The sequence below is a fragment of the Armigeres subalbatus genome, chromosome 3, assembly GCF_024139115.2.
Source record: "Armigeres subalbatus isolate Guangzhou_Male chromosome 3, GZ_Asu_2, whole genome shotgun sequence".
In the NCBI taxonomy this organism is placed as follows: Eukaryota; Metazoa; Arthropoda; class Insecta; order Diptera; family Culicidae; genus Armigeres; species Armigeres subalbatus.
Window position 1 is genome coordinate 296,141,775 of NC_085141.1, and position 18,090 is coordinate 296,159,864.

The 18,090-nt window shown below is 41.1% G+C and overlaps 2 protein-coding genes across 2 annotated transcripts; one reads left to right on the forward strand and one right to left on the reverse strand.

The window, feature by feature from the left end:
- Window positions 1-2,567: 2,567 nt before the first annotated feature.
- On the forward strand, window positions 2,568-3,570 carry LOC134222573 (uncharacterized). Its single transcript, XM_062701734.1, has 2 exons — window positions 2,568-2,634; window positions 2,686-3,570. Exons 1-2 carry the CDS (start codon window positions 2,584-2,586, stop codon window positions 3,568-3,570), a joined length of 936 nt encoding a protein of 311 aa, XP_062557718.1. The 5' UTR covers window positions 2,568-2,583.
- Window positions 3,571-10,568: 6,998 nt separating this feature from the next.
- On the reverse strand, window positions 10,569-11,874 carry LOC134222574 (uncharacterized). Its single transcript, XM_062701735.1, has 2 exons — window positions 11,824-11,874; window positions 10,569-11,768 (listed from the first exon to the last, which is right to left on the reverse strand). Exons 1-2 carry the CDS (start codon window positions 11,872-11,874, stop codon window positions 10,569-10,571), a joined length of 1,251 nt encoding a protein of 416 aa, XP_062557719.1.
- Between the last annotated feature and the right edge of the window lie 6,216 nt (window positions 11,875-18,090).

Genomic DNA, 18,090 nt, shown 5'->3' on the forward strand with positions numbered 1-18,090 from the left:
GACGCTGATCTTAGGATACTGTGACTGCTATAGAATTCATTGTTTCGATGATTTTCTGGTAAAACGTGATAGATTCCGTCCACGAGAATACATTTTTGCAGCCAGCGTCTCACAATATTGAATGAAAATTTCAGTTGACTGCTACTGACGCCAAAGTCAGTCACTCGATGGTTTACTGCTGAAACGGTTTACGGTAAAAAACATCCATGCGAATCATTTTTTGCGAGCGCTTTTGATTCTGTTACCGGCCGTACCTTCTAGCCGTCGCCAAACGATTATGAATTGCACAAGAAAATTCGTCTCGGCTAAATTTTCTCTTGCGTACAACGAAGATTCTGAAAAGAACCGCTTTGTTTCCTTGGGAAACCCGAACAGGAACAAACCAAAATTAGAATCTTGAAAAAGAATTTCACTTGACTGCCTCTGACGCCAATCGATGATTTGCCGCTAAAACGCAATAGACGCCATCCACGCGAATCTATTTTTGCAGCGTGTTTCTGCCATGGCTAAGCGATTTTGATTTGCTCTTTTTATAAAATTTATCTCCACTAAGTCTTCTCTTGCGTAAAATGATTATTCTGAAAAGAATCGCTATGCTTTCAATAGTTTGATAGATTAGGAAGAAACCCAAATCAGAATCTTGAAAGAAAATTTCACATGGCTACCTCTAACGCCAATCAATGATTTGCGGTTGAATCACGAGATTAAGATGCCTAACTCGCAATAAGTAACTGTAATAAAAGGAAATAATATTTGATTCATTTCTTGAAAATGGTGAAATTGATCAATGTTATCCCGGTGATCAATGTTCCTCCGGATTACGGTAATTGCCTTTTTCCGGGTATTGGACCACCCGACTTGGACATTAATTAACAATGTTCCGAAAACTCATATGAGAATGTGTACATTATGTGGAGGATTTTGATTTGAAAAATATATTGGAGGTAACCACTTTCTCTCGATGGGACTCGAACCCACGACCCTTAGTACGCTAATTAGCAACTGGTCCTTCGTTGCTAATTTGGTTAAAAGCACCAGTCTAGCGTACTGAGGATCGTGGGTTCGAGACAGATAAAGCATATTTTATTTTAACTGAATAGAAAGTTTATCAAAGATGTTTCTTAATTCTTCATTTCCATAGGGTGAAATGTCCAAAAGTGGGCCTTCTAGTAGCGGAATTTTCCTCTTCCTGTAATCAAATTATCGAAGTGTAAGGTAGGTTCTCCCGATGGAATTACAAAGAAAAGTGTTTATAGTATGCAAATATAGCTGAAGGGTCCACTATTGGTCATTATACCCAAGGTCTAGAGATGGGCGGTAAGATTCGGAACCGCTCGAATGATCCGGATCTTTGATGTGAGCGAATGATTCGTAGCTCACTTTTTAAAAGATCCGGTTCACCAGATCAGCAAATCATCGGACCATTTGTAAGAAAATGATGAAATGAAAAGTTTTTTTGTAATATTCCATAAATGTTATATATGCTTGTGAGTTAGAGAAGGATGAAATTTATTTATTTACTAGTCCACCCGGCAGACGTTGTCCTGCATAGTAGGCGAAAATAAACGTTTTGAACTGCCCATGTGAATTTTGCACACGAATCTTTATTTTAGTTATTCACGATTTAATCAACTTTATTCGTGATTTTGCGTGAAGAAATATCATATAAAGCTGTCGGAAACTATAACGAACCTAACTGCTGTAGAAATGAAAAAAAATCCATCCAGCCGTTTCAGAGTTATGCGGATACGGACACAGAAACCATTTCATTTTTATTATATAGAACTTCTATAGATTGTTTATTTATTTAATCCATCTGAGTCTACATGAATGTATCAGATAACTAATTTCGTCTTCCTGATCTTTCTACCAGTGGAGATATATCAGCTTCCACACTGATATTCTTCCCTCCCCCTTCATACGGGAGCTTGGCAGAAGGAAGGTCGTGCGATATGTGCCATCACAAATATTGCCCTCCGCTCGCTTTCAAATCGACTTCTATAAAAACATTCTCCATGCCTGCCGTATCCTAACGGAACTATCAATTCTATACTTTCGCCTCTAATGCTATCATGAACATGTACGTCCAAGTTTGGAAGATGATATTAGCATTTCCATATCATTGTAAATCGTTTAACTTCACGTAGAAGTAACACACACGAAATCATTAATTTAGTGTAACTTTTATATTTTTTTTAGGGTAAGTCACCTTATTTTTTTTTTAACTTTACGCATGTCCTTTAGTAGCTCTTGTGGAAAACCATTCTCATCACCCCCTATAAACACCAATGGTTGATCAAAACCAGCAAAAAAACTGGCTTGCAAATTTGACGGGTCATTGCTCCATGTAAATAAAGCGTTCTAATGTGAATAGACAACCATACAGTGACTCCGCCCCAGTAATTAATGCATTGCTGTTTTTCGCACTATTTAGTTTACCATCAGAAAGCATTTCTGGCAGTCATATCTAGACGGATTTGCATCTTTCATGTTGGAAAGAACAAACAGCTAAACTAGTGGTTAACAATCCAGCTATATAAATTCCCATTTCTTCATACGCTGGGCGGTAGTTTATTGTCAATCATGAAGCGATCCATATCGTTGTTACTCGCCATATCAGCCCTTCTTCTAGTGGTTAGTTTTCTTGTGCACAACCAATAAAATATTCTAACAATTGTTTTAAAGTTTCCAGCATCACATGCAAAACTGCGCAGATTTCTGCCGGGAATTCTTCGACAGTCCGATGAGGACTTCTTCCCACAACAGTGCGACGGGAAACAGTTAACAGTTTGCGAATCATGTGACACCATCAAGGTGTGCATCAGCAGCACCATCGACACTTTGAATCCCACAACGCGTTGCCCAACGGCCACTCCTTATTGCAGAACGGACACAACCAACGGGGCCAGTTGTGGCGTTCAACCGGACGAACATTGCACGGATAGCGTAACCAACAGCAACGCCTTTGTCTGTACCGGGACCGGCTTCTTTCCGGATCCGTATTCGTGTCAAGTCTATCACTACTGCGAAGAGCAAGGTGTCGTAGCGGATAGCTACGATTGCCCGGATGGATACAAATATAACACCCAAAGCAACTACTGCCAGAGGACGCTGCTACCCTGCACCAGAAGTGTAACGTGCAACCCAACCGATGGCAAGATTTTCGTTCCCTTTCCAGGCGATCAATCGTACTATGCTTTCTGCCAGTACGACCACACTACTGCAACGGCGACCCTCAAGGGAATTTTAACTTTTTCGTGCGGAAAGGGCTCTACGTTCAACGAAAATTCAGCAACGTGTGAGTTCCGGTGCCCTCGAGTAGGATACTTTGTGAACACCGCAAATCCACAGCAGTACTACCAATGCTACCGCGTGGGTGTCCGATTGCAGTACCGATCGAACACTTGTCGGGAGAGCCAAGTGTTCAGCGAAGAGGAACGACGATGCGTGACTACATCCGGGGATACATCCACGACGACGACGACGACGACGACTACGACTACGACAACAACTGCTGAACCACCAGCTGAACCATCGATGACGGTATGCGTCAGAAGGCAGAACTCTTAGGTAAAATGAAAATCAAGAATTAGCAATAAATCGAATAGTTCAATCTAATAATTAAATAAGCAGTCTGATTTTTCAATGATACTCTTGAATTTCTGTTTGAAATCAGTAACTAGTTTGTGGACTCCCTCCAATAAGCCGTCAAGAATGACGATGAATAATGATTGTTTAATATATATGGCAGAGGCTTAATACGGGTAGCCTTCTTTTTCGATTTTTGATATTGCAAGACTAAGAGCCACTCCGACGTGTTCCATACGTAAGTTAGACATTGGCGATAGTTTTAAATATTATTGAGGTTTCTGAACGAGAATATAGAATTCGGTCAATCGTATCGGCCGAGTGTGTTGGTCGAGAATTGCGCAACGAGATTTGAAAAAAATATTGGTTAGGAACAGAAAGACAGTTAATGACAAACCAACTAAAAAGTTCAAAGGTTTATGATACAGATAGACACATTGTGTAATGTAGAGCTTCTTCATCTTCTTCTTCCTCTCATTGGCAGTACATCGCCTCGCAACAACTGCAACTGCAACAACTTCCATAGAAGTCATTAACTGCGATGTTTCTAAGCCAAGTTGCATTCATTATCATGATGAGGCTAACACGATGGTCTCAAATGGCCACATACTCATTTTGACGAAACCGTGGCAATATGGGTATCAAAATTCATGAAATTGTTTCGGAAGCACGATCTGAAGAGTAATTGACCCAAAGGGTGGTTTGACAACGAACTGGTCATCCTGGAAAAGGTTCCCGTGAGGCCTAAAGTGGCCACAAATTAATTCTGACGAAATCCTGGGTATCAAGATTCATGAAATTGTTTCGGAAGCATGATCTTTTGAGGTATTAGGCCATAGAATGGTTTGACAACGGACCGGTCATTCTCAAACAGGTTTCCGTAGGGTCCAATGGGACTCCTCATTTAGAAGAAATCCCTGCTTTTTTTCAATGGTTTTACATGACAACTGGAACTTGACCTACACTATGCCCAGTTAAGCACGTTTCCCAATCAAAGGCATCTTAGATCGAGAATCGAACATGGCATCTGCGGATTGGTAATTCTACAAGGATAACTGGGGACCCTGGCAACATAGATTTTTTGGGGTGACAAAATTGGTAAAAACCCAACTTAATTCACCGAGTGGTGATACTGCCTTCCTCGCATCTAGCCAAGGCACCAACCTTATATGGCGTTAATATGGTTCGATGTACCACTTTCTTTATAACTTTCAAACGCAACCGTCGATCGATATACAATTTAATAGTGATCAACTAGGCTTTGCCCCCTGTCGAATTAAACTTGTTGCGAGAAAATCGGTTAAGGATTACTCTATGAAAAGTTGTCTAATGTTTTTCTTAGATTTTGTGCACACACATACACACACATACATACACACGGACAGACGGACATTTGTTCAGCTCTTCGAGCTGAGTCGATTGGTATATAACACTTTAGGTCTCCGAGGCTTCTATAAAAAGCTCGTTTTCGGAGTGAAATGATAGCCTTTCGGTACAACTTTGTTGTAGAGAAAGGCAAAAAACGTGACAAAAGTGGGACGTGAAAAAATCGGGTCGAAAATGTGATAAAATCGGAGGTAGACAAAATCAGGGAGTGACAGAACGGGTCAACACTGTGTCACTTTTCACTTTTGCCTTCTCATTTCTTTCATTTCACTTTTCACTTTTCTGTTTCCACTATTTACTTTCCACTTCTCACTATTCACTCCTCTTTTGTTATCGACCTTATTGCGGGCAGCAGGAACTATGTCCAAGGGCTTGACGATTGCCTAGGATGTGGTGGGGTTTGACAGTGGGCCCTGTTAAACCTCTATAAAAAAACTGCATGTATCCGCAAGTAGGCCCCACCAAAGCGACCGTGTGCCGCTCAAAGCGCGCAAGCCCAAGTCCTGGTGTAAGGGGGGACGCTAAACAGCCCTGACACGACGGCCCTCCGACGAGACAGGAGGTTTGCGCAGGCCCAATAAGCCGCCTGGAAAATCAATCATTACGAACAATTTAAGAGATAATGCGACTCGATATAATCGGCAAAGACCTAGGCGACGAATACAGGATCACGATTGGAAGCTTGAAACATGGAACTGCAAGTCGCTAGGTTTCGCAGGTTGCGACAGGATGATCTACGAAGAATTCGCAACTTCGACGTCGTGGCCCTACAGGAGATTTACTGGACAGGACAGAAAGTGTGGAAAAGCGGGCATCGAGCGGCTACTTTCTACCAAAGCTGTGGCACCACCAACGAGCTGGGAACCGGCTTCATAGTGCGGGGTAAGATGCGCCAACGCGTGATTGGATGGCAGCCAATCAACGCAAGGATGTGCAAGCTGAGGATTAAAGGCCGTTTCTTCAACTATAGCATCATCAACGTGCACTGCCCACACGAAGGGAGACCCGACGACGAGAAAGAAGCGTTCTACGCAAAGCTGGAGCAGACATACGATGGATGCCCACTGCGGGACGTTAAAATCGTCATCGGTGACATGAACGCACAGGTAGGAAGGGAGGAAATGTATAGACCGGTCAGTCTGCACCGTATCGAATGACAACGGCCAACGATGCATAAACTTCGCAGCCTCCCGCGGAATGGTAGTCCGAAGCACCTTCTTTCCCCGCAAAAATATCCACAAGGCCACATGGAGATCACCCAACCAAGAAACGGAAAACCAAATCGATCACGTTCTAATCGACGGTAAATTCTTCTCCGACATCACGAATGTCCGCACTTACCGCAGTGCGAATATTGAATCCGACCACTACCTCGTTGCAGTATGCCTGCGCTCAAAACTCTCGACGGTGTACAACACGCGTCGAAGTCGGACGCCGCGGCTTAACATTGGGCGGCTACAAGACGGTAGACTAGCCCAAGAATACGCGCAGCAGCTGGAAGTGGCACTCCTAACGGAAGAGCAGCTAGGCGCAGCGTCTCTTGAAGATGGCTGGAGAGATATTCGATCCGCCATTGGTAGCACTGCAACCGCTGCATTAGGCACGGTGCCCCCGGATCAGAGAAACGATTGGTATGACGGCGAATGTGAACAGTTAGTAGAAGTGAAGAATGTAGCATGGGCGAGATTGCACCGCACGAGGGCGAACGAGGCACGATATAAACGGGCGAGGAATAGACTCGATTTTCCGGAGAAAAAAGCGCCAGCAGGAAGATCGAGACCGTGAAGAGACGGAGCAACTGTACCGCGCTAATAACACACGAAAGTTCTATGAGAAGTTAAACCCTTCACGCAAGGGCCACGTGCCACAGCCTGATATGTGTGAGGACATAAACGGGAACCTTCTTACGAACGAGCGTGAGGTGATTCAAAGGTGGCGGCAGCACTACGAAGAACACCTGAATGGCGATGTGGCAGACGAAGATGGCGGTATGGTGATGGACCTGGGGGAACGCGCGCAGGACATAATTCTACCGGCTCCGAATCTTCAGAAAATCCAGGAGGAGATTGGCCGGCTGAAAAACAACAAAGCCCCTGGGGTTGACCAACCGCCAGGAGAGCTATTTAAACACGGTGGTGAGGCACTGGCTAGAGCGCTGCACTGGGTCATTACCAAGATTTGAAAGGAGGAAGTTTTGCCGCAGGTGTGGATGGAAGGTGTCGTGTGTCCCATCTGCAAAAAGGGCGAATAGCTGGATTGTAGCATCTACCGCGCAATCACATTGCTGAATGCCGCCTACAAGATACTCTCCCAAATTTTATGGCGTCGACTAGCACCAATTGCAAGGGAGTTCGTGGGGCAGTACCAGTCGGGTTTTATGGGCGAACGCTCTACCACAGACCACGTGTTCGCCATTCACCAAATACTGCAGAAATGTCGTGAATACAACGTGCCCACACATCATCTATTCATCGACTTTAAAGCCGCATATGATACAATCGATCGGGACCAGCTATGGCAGGTAATGCACGAAAACGGATTTCCGGATAAACTGACACGGTTGATCAAAGCGACGATGGATCGGGTGATGTGCGTAGTTCGAGTTTCAGGGGCATTCTCGAGTCCCTTCGAAACGCGCAGAGGGTTACGGCAAGGTGATGGTCTTTCGTGTCTGCTATTCAACATCGTTTTGGAAGGGGTAATACGAAGAGCAGCGATTAACACGAGTGGTACAATTTTCAATAAGTCCGTCCAGCTATTTGGCTTCGCCGACGACATAGATATTATGGCACGTAACTTTGAGAAGATGGCGGAAGCCTACATCAGACTGAAGAGGGAAGCCAAGCGGATCGGACTAGTCATTAATACGTCGAAGACAAAGTACATGATAGGAAGAGGTTCAAGAGAAGACGCTCATTAGACCGGTAGTCCTCTATGGACATGAGACCTGGACGATGCTCGTGGACAGTAACCCGGTGAAAATGGTTCTCGACAACGATCTGACGGGCACAAGAAGGCGAGGCGCGCAGCGGGCAAGGTGGATCGATCAGGTGGAAGATTACTTGCGACGTGTAGCCATGGACCGAGCCGAATGGAGAAGACTCTTATATACTGCACAGGCCACTTCGGCCTTAGTCTGAATAAATAATAATAAATTGTTATCGACCTAATTCGGCCTAATGTTCGTTCCAAAACAATGCCAAGAATTTTGATGCCAGGGTCTCTTCTAAATAAGTTTGTGGCCACTTTAGGCCCCACGGAAACCTGTTCCGTTCCGGTTGTCATCCATCATACGGTCTCAACAACTTGGAAAACATGCTTTCGAAACAATTACAAGAATGTTGATTCCCGAATTGTCAGGATTTCTTCAGAATGAGTTTGAGACCCTCCGGGAACCTGTTCCAGAATGACCGGTCCTGTTGATATACATCCTATGATCTCAACTACATGGAATACATGTTTCCGAAACAATTCAAAAAATTTTGATACCCATATTGCCAGGGTTTCTTCTAAATGAATTTGTGGTCACTATAGGGCCCATGGGAACCTTTTCCAGAATGACCGGTCCTGTTGTTATACATCCTATGGTCTCAACTACATAAAACACATGTTTCCGGAATAATTCCAAGAATTTTGATAACCATTTCGCTAACCAGGTAATCCGAATCGGTTCTATGTGGCATTTCTGAATTTCTGAATCAATATCAAACGGAATCGGACAAATCGGCTGAAATCTGACGAAGTTATGGTCATACCAAAACGTGGATACCCGGGTACCCTGTCGGTACGTTACGGGGTAAGCATATTCAGAAGCCTAAAATTATGTAGATCAGGCAAAAAAAGTGTCATAAGAAAAGCTAGTAAGGTTGGAAAAACCGAAATTTTCCATATTTTGTTGAAACATCAAATATTTTGGTGAGGCAAAACGCCAAAAGCAAGCAAAACGCCTACAATGTAGTACGCGTCTCCAGTGGACTCTCCACGCAGTATCCATACTAGAATGCTGATTCGCTGAATGCTTTTTTTAAATGTGAATATTATCAATAAGAATAAGATTTTCAACAATTTTTGAATGGCATCAGCTAGCTATATTGTTTAACTGTTGCATGAAGTAAAAATTTCCCATGAAAATCGTTACAGCTAAGAAGTTAAAGCAGTCTTTGCTTAGCTAGGGCATATTGCCCCTCCTTCCCCCATAGCAGCGCGTTTAGTGACCGGTAAAGTGTCGATGATACTGTGTTGCCAAACGACTTATACTCGCCCCCGTTATTCTTGCTCTAAGGAAGGTAATGTAGAGCAAACAAGTGATATTTCTTTATTTCCATCTCAATGGGCTTACTACACTATTTAAGTGCTCAAAGCCAATGTAAAATCATCACCACTTACCTGAGCAATTAATCTGAAAGCACTTTATCTCTTTTCTACCAGGAGTATACTTTCAATGCTGTAGAATCAGGATTTGTGCCCTAAAAATAATTCTCCAATTATTGGTACACTATTCCAATAGTTGCGACATTTGCTAATTTGTGTTCCTATAGTTGCGAACACCATTGTTTTTAAATGGAACTCCCAACTATTGGAACCAATGTACCAATGAACCAATGTCATCTCATCGGCGATTCAAATCATGCGTGAGTCAAATCCCAACAGAATAATGACCGGGAGAATCGCTCATGATTCGAATCGCGATTTGCATCATTGCATGATTTTTATGGGCTCTTCATTTTTAAATGCATTGAATTAACTTTTTTCACTTAAAACAATGAGTAGTAAATCCATATGGAAACAAAACATACGCCTCGATTGCGTTTTGACACTTTTTAGAGCGATATCAATTTTCGGCTAGTGAACGAAGCGTTGCGATGCTGTCCGAGAAACTCAAGCGCGATGCTCTCTCTGCAGAATCGCAAGCGAGTTAGCTCGTGCATGAAGCCTCTCTGATTGAAATTTGAGTATGATTCTACCAATACTGATTGGAACACTACCGCAACTATTGGTGTAAAGAGCAGAAACATTTATGGAAGTTTGGTGCACAATACCTGTTTTAAATTAATTCCGTTGATGTTTTTCACTAAATTGTGTTATGACTTATCAACAAGTCGATCAGAGTTGTAGGTTGCTGCGATTGATTAACATATTGTGCCATTCATATTAACATACAACTTTCGTGATCATTTTCCAAAGCTCTCATAGATGTGAAAAATTTCTCCGCAGTACAAATAGCACGTGCTATCCAAGCATTCACCACCGGAATGCACCACGACCAAATTTTAAAAATATCGAAGTAGCTTTTTTTTTGCTGGAGGTATGTTTTTCTTAGGCGACTATCTGGCGCTTTTTTTCATTGCGACTAAAAACGAGCGGAAGATTAGATAGGAAAGACAGACGTTGTCTTACGTAAAAAAAACATCTGATTTGAAGAATTTCTAAATAATTTGAAAACAGTTTATTTGTTTATCAATAAAATAAATAGTCAATAAATAAGTAATTGTTTGGATATGCTACTTATGTACAAGCAAATAAAATACACAAAATCTTAGAATCAAACTCAGCTAGAACACAATTTTTGGGCACATTTACACACAAACTATTGTTTACTTCACATAGTTACTATTTCGCAAAAGATCTCTTAAAAAGCCTAAGCATCCTCTCTTCACCGAGAACGTATCCGAGAGCCTCACAGCGGCTTCTGGTGCCTCGGTATCAGCATCGGTAACCGTTGGTTCAATAGTAGTGACTGAATCTTCAGTAGTAATTGGCTCAGTGGCAGTTACTACTTCTGTAGGACTTGGCTCAGTGGCAGTTACTATTTCTGTAGGACTTGGCTGAGTAGTAGTTACTACATCTGTAGGACTTGGCTGAGTGGTAGTTATTACTTCTGTAGGACTTGGCTGAGTGGTAGTTACTGCTTCTGTAGGACTTGGCTGAGTGGTAGTTACTACTTCTGAAGTAGTTTCTGCGGTGGTGGTCACTATTTCAGTGACCATTTCTGTGGTGGTACTCGTCGTCGTTGTTACCGCATCGGGATCCTCTTTGCACCGATTGAGCGTTTCGTCAAAAATGTAGTAATATTTCGAACAAGTACGCACTTCTGCTACCCACCGGAATCCACTGCGATAGCACGAGAAATATTGGTTAGGATTGGCCGTGTTTACGAAAAACCCAACCCTTCGGCACTGGAACTGGCAAACCTGGCTTTTGACGACGAACTTGGACCCTTTGCCGCAGGAGAGCATGTACGCCTTCTTGTACGTGGGCGTTGCAGTGCTGTAGTCGTACTGACAGTAAACGTAATACTCATCGTCGAACAGATACGGCACGAACACATTCTGACTAAGGGGATCGCACTGCACGGCTTGGCAACGCCGCGAACCATATCGTTGGCACAAGTTCCGTTGAGTATTGTAGCGATATCCATCGGGGCAGTCGTAGGTATCTCCGATTTGATTTTTCTGCTCGCAGTAATGGTAGGTTTGACATGAATCGGGGTCCGGGAAGAAACCGGTGCCGGTACAAGCAAATGCAAACTCAGCATTAACGGAACACTGTGAATCCGGGGACGACTGACAGGTGGCTCCGGTGCTCGTCAGAGCACAGTATGGAGCCGTTGATGGGCACGTTCGAGTCAGATTCAAGCTATCAAAGATGCCACCCAAACAAAGCTCGATCGTATTGCAGGACTGGCAGGTGGTGAGCTGTGTTCCATCGCAAGGTTGTGCCACGTACGAAGAAGTACCAGCATCTCGGAGGACTCCAGCAACAAATTCTGCATTATCAGCATTGATGGCTGGAATCTTTATAAATCGATCAACATAAAAAAAATAAAAATTCTATGAACGACAAACTCACGCAGTATACTAAAACAGCTAGCGCATAGCAAAGTAGTGGTATCCGAGTCATGATGATAATCAAACTAAAATTGAAATCTGCAATTATTTATCTTTTATATCGCAGAAAAAAGTGTGTCAGCTTCTCCAAAAAAGAAAGCATCCAAACGCGAAGGCGTTTGCAAAATGTTGACCGTAATGATTAGAGTAAACTAGATTCTTCATAGTTTGCGATCAGTGGAATCCGGGAGCTTCGGTCAACTACAAGCTCAACTGTTACTGACTTCCGACATAGAGGTTTAAAATAGTATTTAGTGCTGTTGTGTATCTTTCCAATTGACATGCTCGTTAACGGTTTGTTTGAATGCGATCATCCTTAACGGAATGAAAACGAAAGAGATATCACACTCGTCAGTGCATGTGGGGGTGCAAGAGATGTTTTTTTTTACAAAATATTCCCGTTACTGATGATCTATTCGAAGCGTTGAACACTAATCTGTATTGAAATTCATTCGCGGGGATTCCCGTGACGCATTTATTCTGAATTCTTTTGACGATATTTGCACTAAATATATGTTTATTCAACTATATTTTATAAAATTTCTAATATTGCGTCACATTCAACGTCACATAACGTCACAACTTAATTGATATGTATTAATTAATGAAAACTAAAATGTATCATAGCGAATAAGGATGATAATATTAATCAAACACGGAACGTCTAGTCTAAGAGATGAATGCATTTAATAGGTCATTAGCCAATAAAATGAGTAAAAAATGTAATCAAATGTTCAATTGAGTTCTACGATTTTTGAATGTGCAATTACAACAATTTGAGAGCAATATATTGAAAATAAACAAACAAAGGTAGCGTGCAGAGGTTTTCGCTAAAATACAGTACACACGTTACCAGTCGCCGCCATGTTATGATCACGTACTCCTATTTGCCGCGGTAGCTTGAACCATTGATAGGGTTAAGGCAGGTATTTTCGTCTTTTCGTCATAGTCTCGAAAACCAATAGAGGAGACACTTTTTTGACTAACTCATTCGTATCAAATCTTAAGCTCAGGAGATACGTTCTGCTATAGTGGAGCTCTAGCGAATGGATGTTGCTTTCGATGGTTTTAGCCCCTATGACGATGGACGGAAATACCTGCCGTGTCCCTATTATGAATTTATTAAGAATTGAGGCTTACGGAAAATTGATTTGATATTTTGGATAGTAATAGCTATTCGTTTGGTCTCAAAACCCAAAAATTAGCTCAGGTACCTTATTGTATTTCGAGGAAAACTTGTGCATGATTAACATACGTCTAAATAGTGTTTAAAGCTGAATATAATAAACTGTTCATTTTACCACCTTTTCCTCTACTTTGTTTCACTAATTTCTTCGTAACCATGACCTTTGGGGCAGCAGGGACTATGTCCAAGGGCTTGACAACCCCTCCCCATGGCCACTGCGAGTTAGGGGGCCTGCCTAGGATGTGGTGGGGTTTGACAGTGGGCTCTGTTAAACCTCTACAAAAAGCTGCATGTGTCTATAAGCAGGCCCTATCAAACCCAGTCAACACATGAACGTATATGGTGTCGTGTAGGATGCTGAAGTGCAGGCAATAGGAGTACTTCTCCACATTTATATATCGTCTCCAATTTAGCATCCTGTATTGCACCATGTGCGATTTTATGTAGACTGGGAAGCGACCGTGTGCCGCTCAAAGCGCACAAGCCCAACACGAGTGCCAACCGGCACATCAGGATTAATACCAGTGAGATCCTGATTACGGTATACTGGTCACGGCAAGCGACACACACACGCGCGCGAAAGTAATGCAAAATAAACGGCATGTAAAATGAACGTAAATTTACATTCTTATTTAACCTCAAATAGAGATAAAATAAGGGTTGCTGAATGACATTAGCTTTCCGATTATTATCAATTATTTTCAATCTTAATCCCGTTTCTTTTTTATTTTTCTTACGTTAAAAATGATGACGCGGGCGCCTAATCCGAAGTTCAAATGAACAATCGCTCACTTTGAGCGATTGATTGTTTATTCTCGCGAAGAATGAACAATTGAACAAGTTAAGGAAATGCTAATACTGCTGTGTAGGTTGCATAGGTCACATCACTTTCCATGGTGAATCCCGATCTATGTTACTGATTACCCCACCCAACTAACACTACTTCCTTCCCGTGGTAATTGTGGAGATGCAGAGGTATTCTCGGTCTCTAGTAGCAACAATTACCACACACTCACATTCCCTCCCTTTCCCAACTGACTGTATAGACTTGGCCGGCGCCGTTATTGATCAACATTTTCGAGCTGCTGAAACGTGCACTTCGAGAATAGTTGGTAAATCTCAACCACTATTCACTTGGATCGTAGTGCCATTTGCACCAGTTCTGATCAATCACGGAGTAGCAACCATTGATATGTACAGTCAGTCTAAGCTAAGCTAAGCTAAATTCTTCGCAACCATGACCGTTTTTCAAGATCATAACACAGATAACAGATATTGGTCCGATACGTGTGTAAATATCCGCAACCGTTAATTCAAATGTATTTTAAATTGGGACCGCGTTTGGCATTCGATTGGAGATGGCGCAAGGATCATTGTTATTGAAAACGCAGCCCAAATGCGGCTGTCAAATGCATTGGCTGCGTTCGACGGTTGATAACCAGCTGCGTCCGTGTGTACTGCCGCAATCAGTTGAGTAGATGGCAGTAGTGGGCCAACGTATATCATTTCAAAAATTTACACAGGGTTTTCAATAAAATTTGTTCTAGCCTAAATATCTGTTATCTGTGGGAGTACCTTCACAAAGTTGTTGTGGGGGTGAAAAGCAATATTTTTGGTTTGGTTTTTTGGTTTATGATAAAAGTTGTGCAATTGTGGAGCAGAAGTACAAGAAACAAATCATAACTGATATTCCAAAACTTTTTTCTTCTTTTGATTATTTTAATAATTAAGAGCTTTTCAAAAGATATACCAAGTCTTGCAAAAGGCTATCGTAACATTAATTGGTTATATTTACGGCGCTGGAGTTTAAAAACTGAAAATTAAATGTTTCAAAAGGCTTTTACAAGCGATGTTCGTTTTAACCGCATTACATTTTTACATACAAAATTTCGATGTTTCTCTGTTCAAAGAAAAACTTTATAAAACAATGTTTATTAGCGAGAAATTGTTTAGGGTTATTTCGCCGAAAGGGTTGTTTGGCCGAAAGGGTCATTTGGTCTTCTTACAAGATCCATTTTATGAAAATCAAACTTCATGTTAAATGTGAGAAGCCGAAATTTAAATTTGCCGAGCAGAAAAACCAAATGCCGATTTTATGAAAGATCTAATCCATGGAAGATGTCCAGTACTAGTGTGAAGAATCATGGAACATTCCCGGTACCATCCGAAGGAGGACCTGGTACCAAAAGGTCGGATCTCGAAACATAAGTACCGCGATGGCACCACATCTGAAGGCCTCCGTTTCCTCTTCGGAAAAGCACCGGTTGCAGAACACCTTACGGATGTAGCCACAAAAACACCAAACCAGCTAGCGGTTTAACTCGGAGGGCTCCATCGCCGTTGTTCCTGGGCAGCGGCCGAAGCTGATAGGAGTCTGTCAGAAGTTGGACCAAATGATGATGCGAATCGTCCACGTCAGTATATCCACTCGAGTCGGACAATATGTGTAACGTTGAGAATCTACCCAGTAAGTAATTCATCAGGAAGTGAAGACGGATGTGAGCACAACTACCATAGCCGATTTGGTCGGGGCTCAGTGGTTATTCGGCCCATGTCTGGTGGGTTGTCGTTATTCAGTAAGTAAGTAACAATGGTTTGGTAAGTGGTTTTTCATCAAATATTCTTTCGATAAAAGTCTCCATTTATATTATACAGCAGTCTATGCATATTTGTGCACCGCGATGTCGAAATGCTATTTACTTGGTCTGTTTATCATGGCATAAATCGGTTTAGAAACGAATTCCATCTTTATAAATGTAATAAAGCCTGTCCACGTTAAATTTCGGACACTGAGAAAATGTCTAATTGATTTCTAGCCATTTATCACTTTGGACAAGAATGAAAAGACGCTGAAAGAATCACATAAAGCGAGAGATTCAGCTGTCATGTAAATTGATCTTCTCAGTGGTTTGTGAAAATATCAAAAAATCGCATTGGATGATGGGTGTCCGTGTAGGTCTATTTGGAACATAGTCTGGCGAGCGCTGGTGTTAATCAATGACCAATATCCTATAGGATAGTAATATGTAGTTTCAGTATTGAAGATTTATGATTTCTCCTTGTAGGTATTGCCATCCATAATATTTCTTCCATGGGATGTAGCTGAATGACTGTTTCAAAAGATTTTGTAATTTTTCTATAATAGTTCACATACATTTTGCCGAGAACTTCGTAAATTATCGAGTTTTTGTAACATAACTATCATTAGTGCTTAACCTTGTGTCGGAAATTAGACCTATGTCGGGATTTTATTAGTTATTAGTTTATTATAGGGCTCATATTCATTAATACCATTCATTTAATTTATTGAAATCAACATCATTATAGTCATTATTTTTATTCATTCATTTCTTTGTGCATTTCGTTTCTAATATTAATTATACCTTCTCCCATGTTCTTCAACTCAATGACGATCCTGATTGTTCTGATCGGTTTCTTTCACATCCTTTCATACTCAATGGTAGAAGTTTGAATTATACCATCAGGTTTCTCTGTATTAGGAAATAAGACGGCAGAAGAGGATGTACTATATTCATTATATTTTATATTTTCAGCTGATTTTTTTTTCTCTCTGCTGCTGTATTTATCATCATTCCAATCATTATTATATTATTAGTTACATCAAATTAATTTTGTTATCCATGAACTAAAATTCTGGATCGGACCAACAATCAAACTCTTCACCTCTGAATTGGAAATCCTATGCCTTTGCTCGCAAGGGTTTTGATCACATTATTTGCATTATATAACCAGTATACTTTTTTGTTTTCAAGTTTTATTAGACCTGCATACATTATATTTATCCCTTATCATATTTCATAGAAATATATTCATAATATATAGGCTGGCGGTATCAAAGGTGGAGCCTCGATCGTTGGAAGCACGTAGAACTTGCTATACAAATCATGATCTTGGCGGCAATATTTTTATTGATTATACTAAAATTTTAGCTTATGTACATTTCATTCGTAATATAGTGTTGACACGATTTTATCACGTTTTCGACCCGATTTTAAAACCACAAAAAAAAGAAAATTTCCGTCGTTCTTTTTATTTTTGTAAATAATACAATACCGTAAATAATACAAACAATAATGAATTTCATGAAATAACTTTCACCGCCTGTGATTAATTGCGAATCATCTCTGAGAGCATGTCCAGGATTTTGTGAGCCTTTTCGAAAACAAATTACTGGAACCATATACGCATTTTGTCTTTCCAATACATAAACGGATTCATGTTTGTAAAATGAATTAAAAACTGAAATATTTTTTTTCTCGATTTTATCACATTTTCAATTTTATCACCCCTAAATTCACCAGGGGGTGATAAAATCGGGATATTACTGTATTATTCACGTTTCTCATTTCATTTCTCATACAAATTTAATTCTCATCTATTTTGTATATATTTACATTAAATATTTTCTTTACATTTCTTTACATTCATTTTATTTATGTATTTATTTTCATGACTCCAAAATCATGAATTCATTTTCATCATTCCAAACAAATCACGGTATGCTCTAGTTATTCTTCATCATATATGTTGTCTCGTTGTCTGATTGTTAATTAAAATCACTGATAAGCCCTAATTTTCATTTACTTGTAGATGATGTTTAATGTTTACCAAAGTTTTAAAGCTGGAGCTGACCTAAACTGAACCGATTTGACTGCGGAAGCCACAACGGCTACAGAAACTTCTGTAGCTACGAACTCCAATCGAACGTTTGAAGCTGTCGAATCGGCCACAGTTGGTTATATGAGCCCACTTCCGATAGAAGGAAAGAGGGATGAGAATTGCTATACGCATTGTTATCATGTCATCGTCTTGGATATTCCTGATGCGTCCTGTTCAATCTGGAGCTATTTTGATAATGGATAAACTGGTGAGCACGTTCCAATTCTTTTCTTTCTTTCTTTCATTTCCTATATTTAAAAATTGAAGATTGAATACTAAATACGTACAGGGCATCGTTTGTTACTATCGCCGCGGATATTGTGGGAGTCCCAGGTATCCGGTTCACGCTTTAGTTAGCAACGG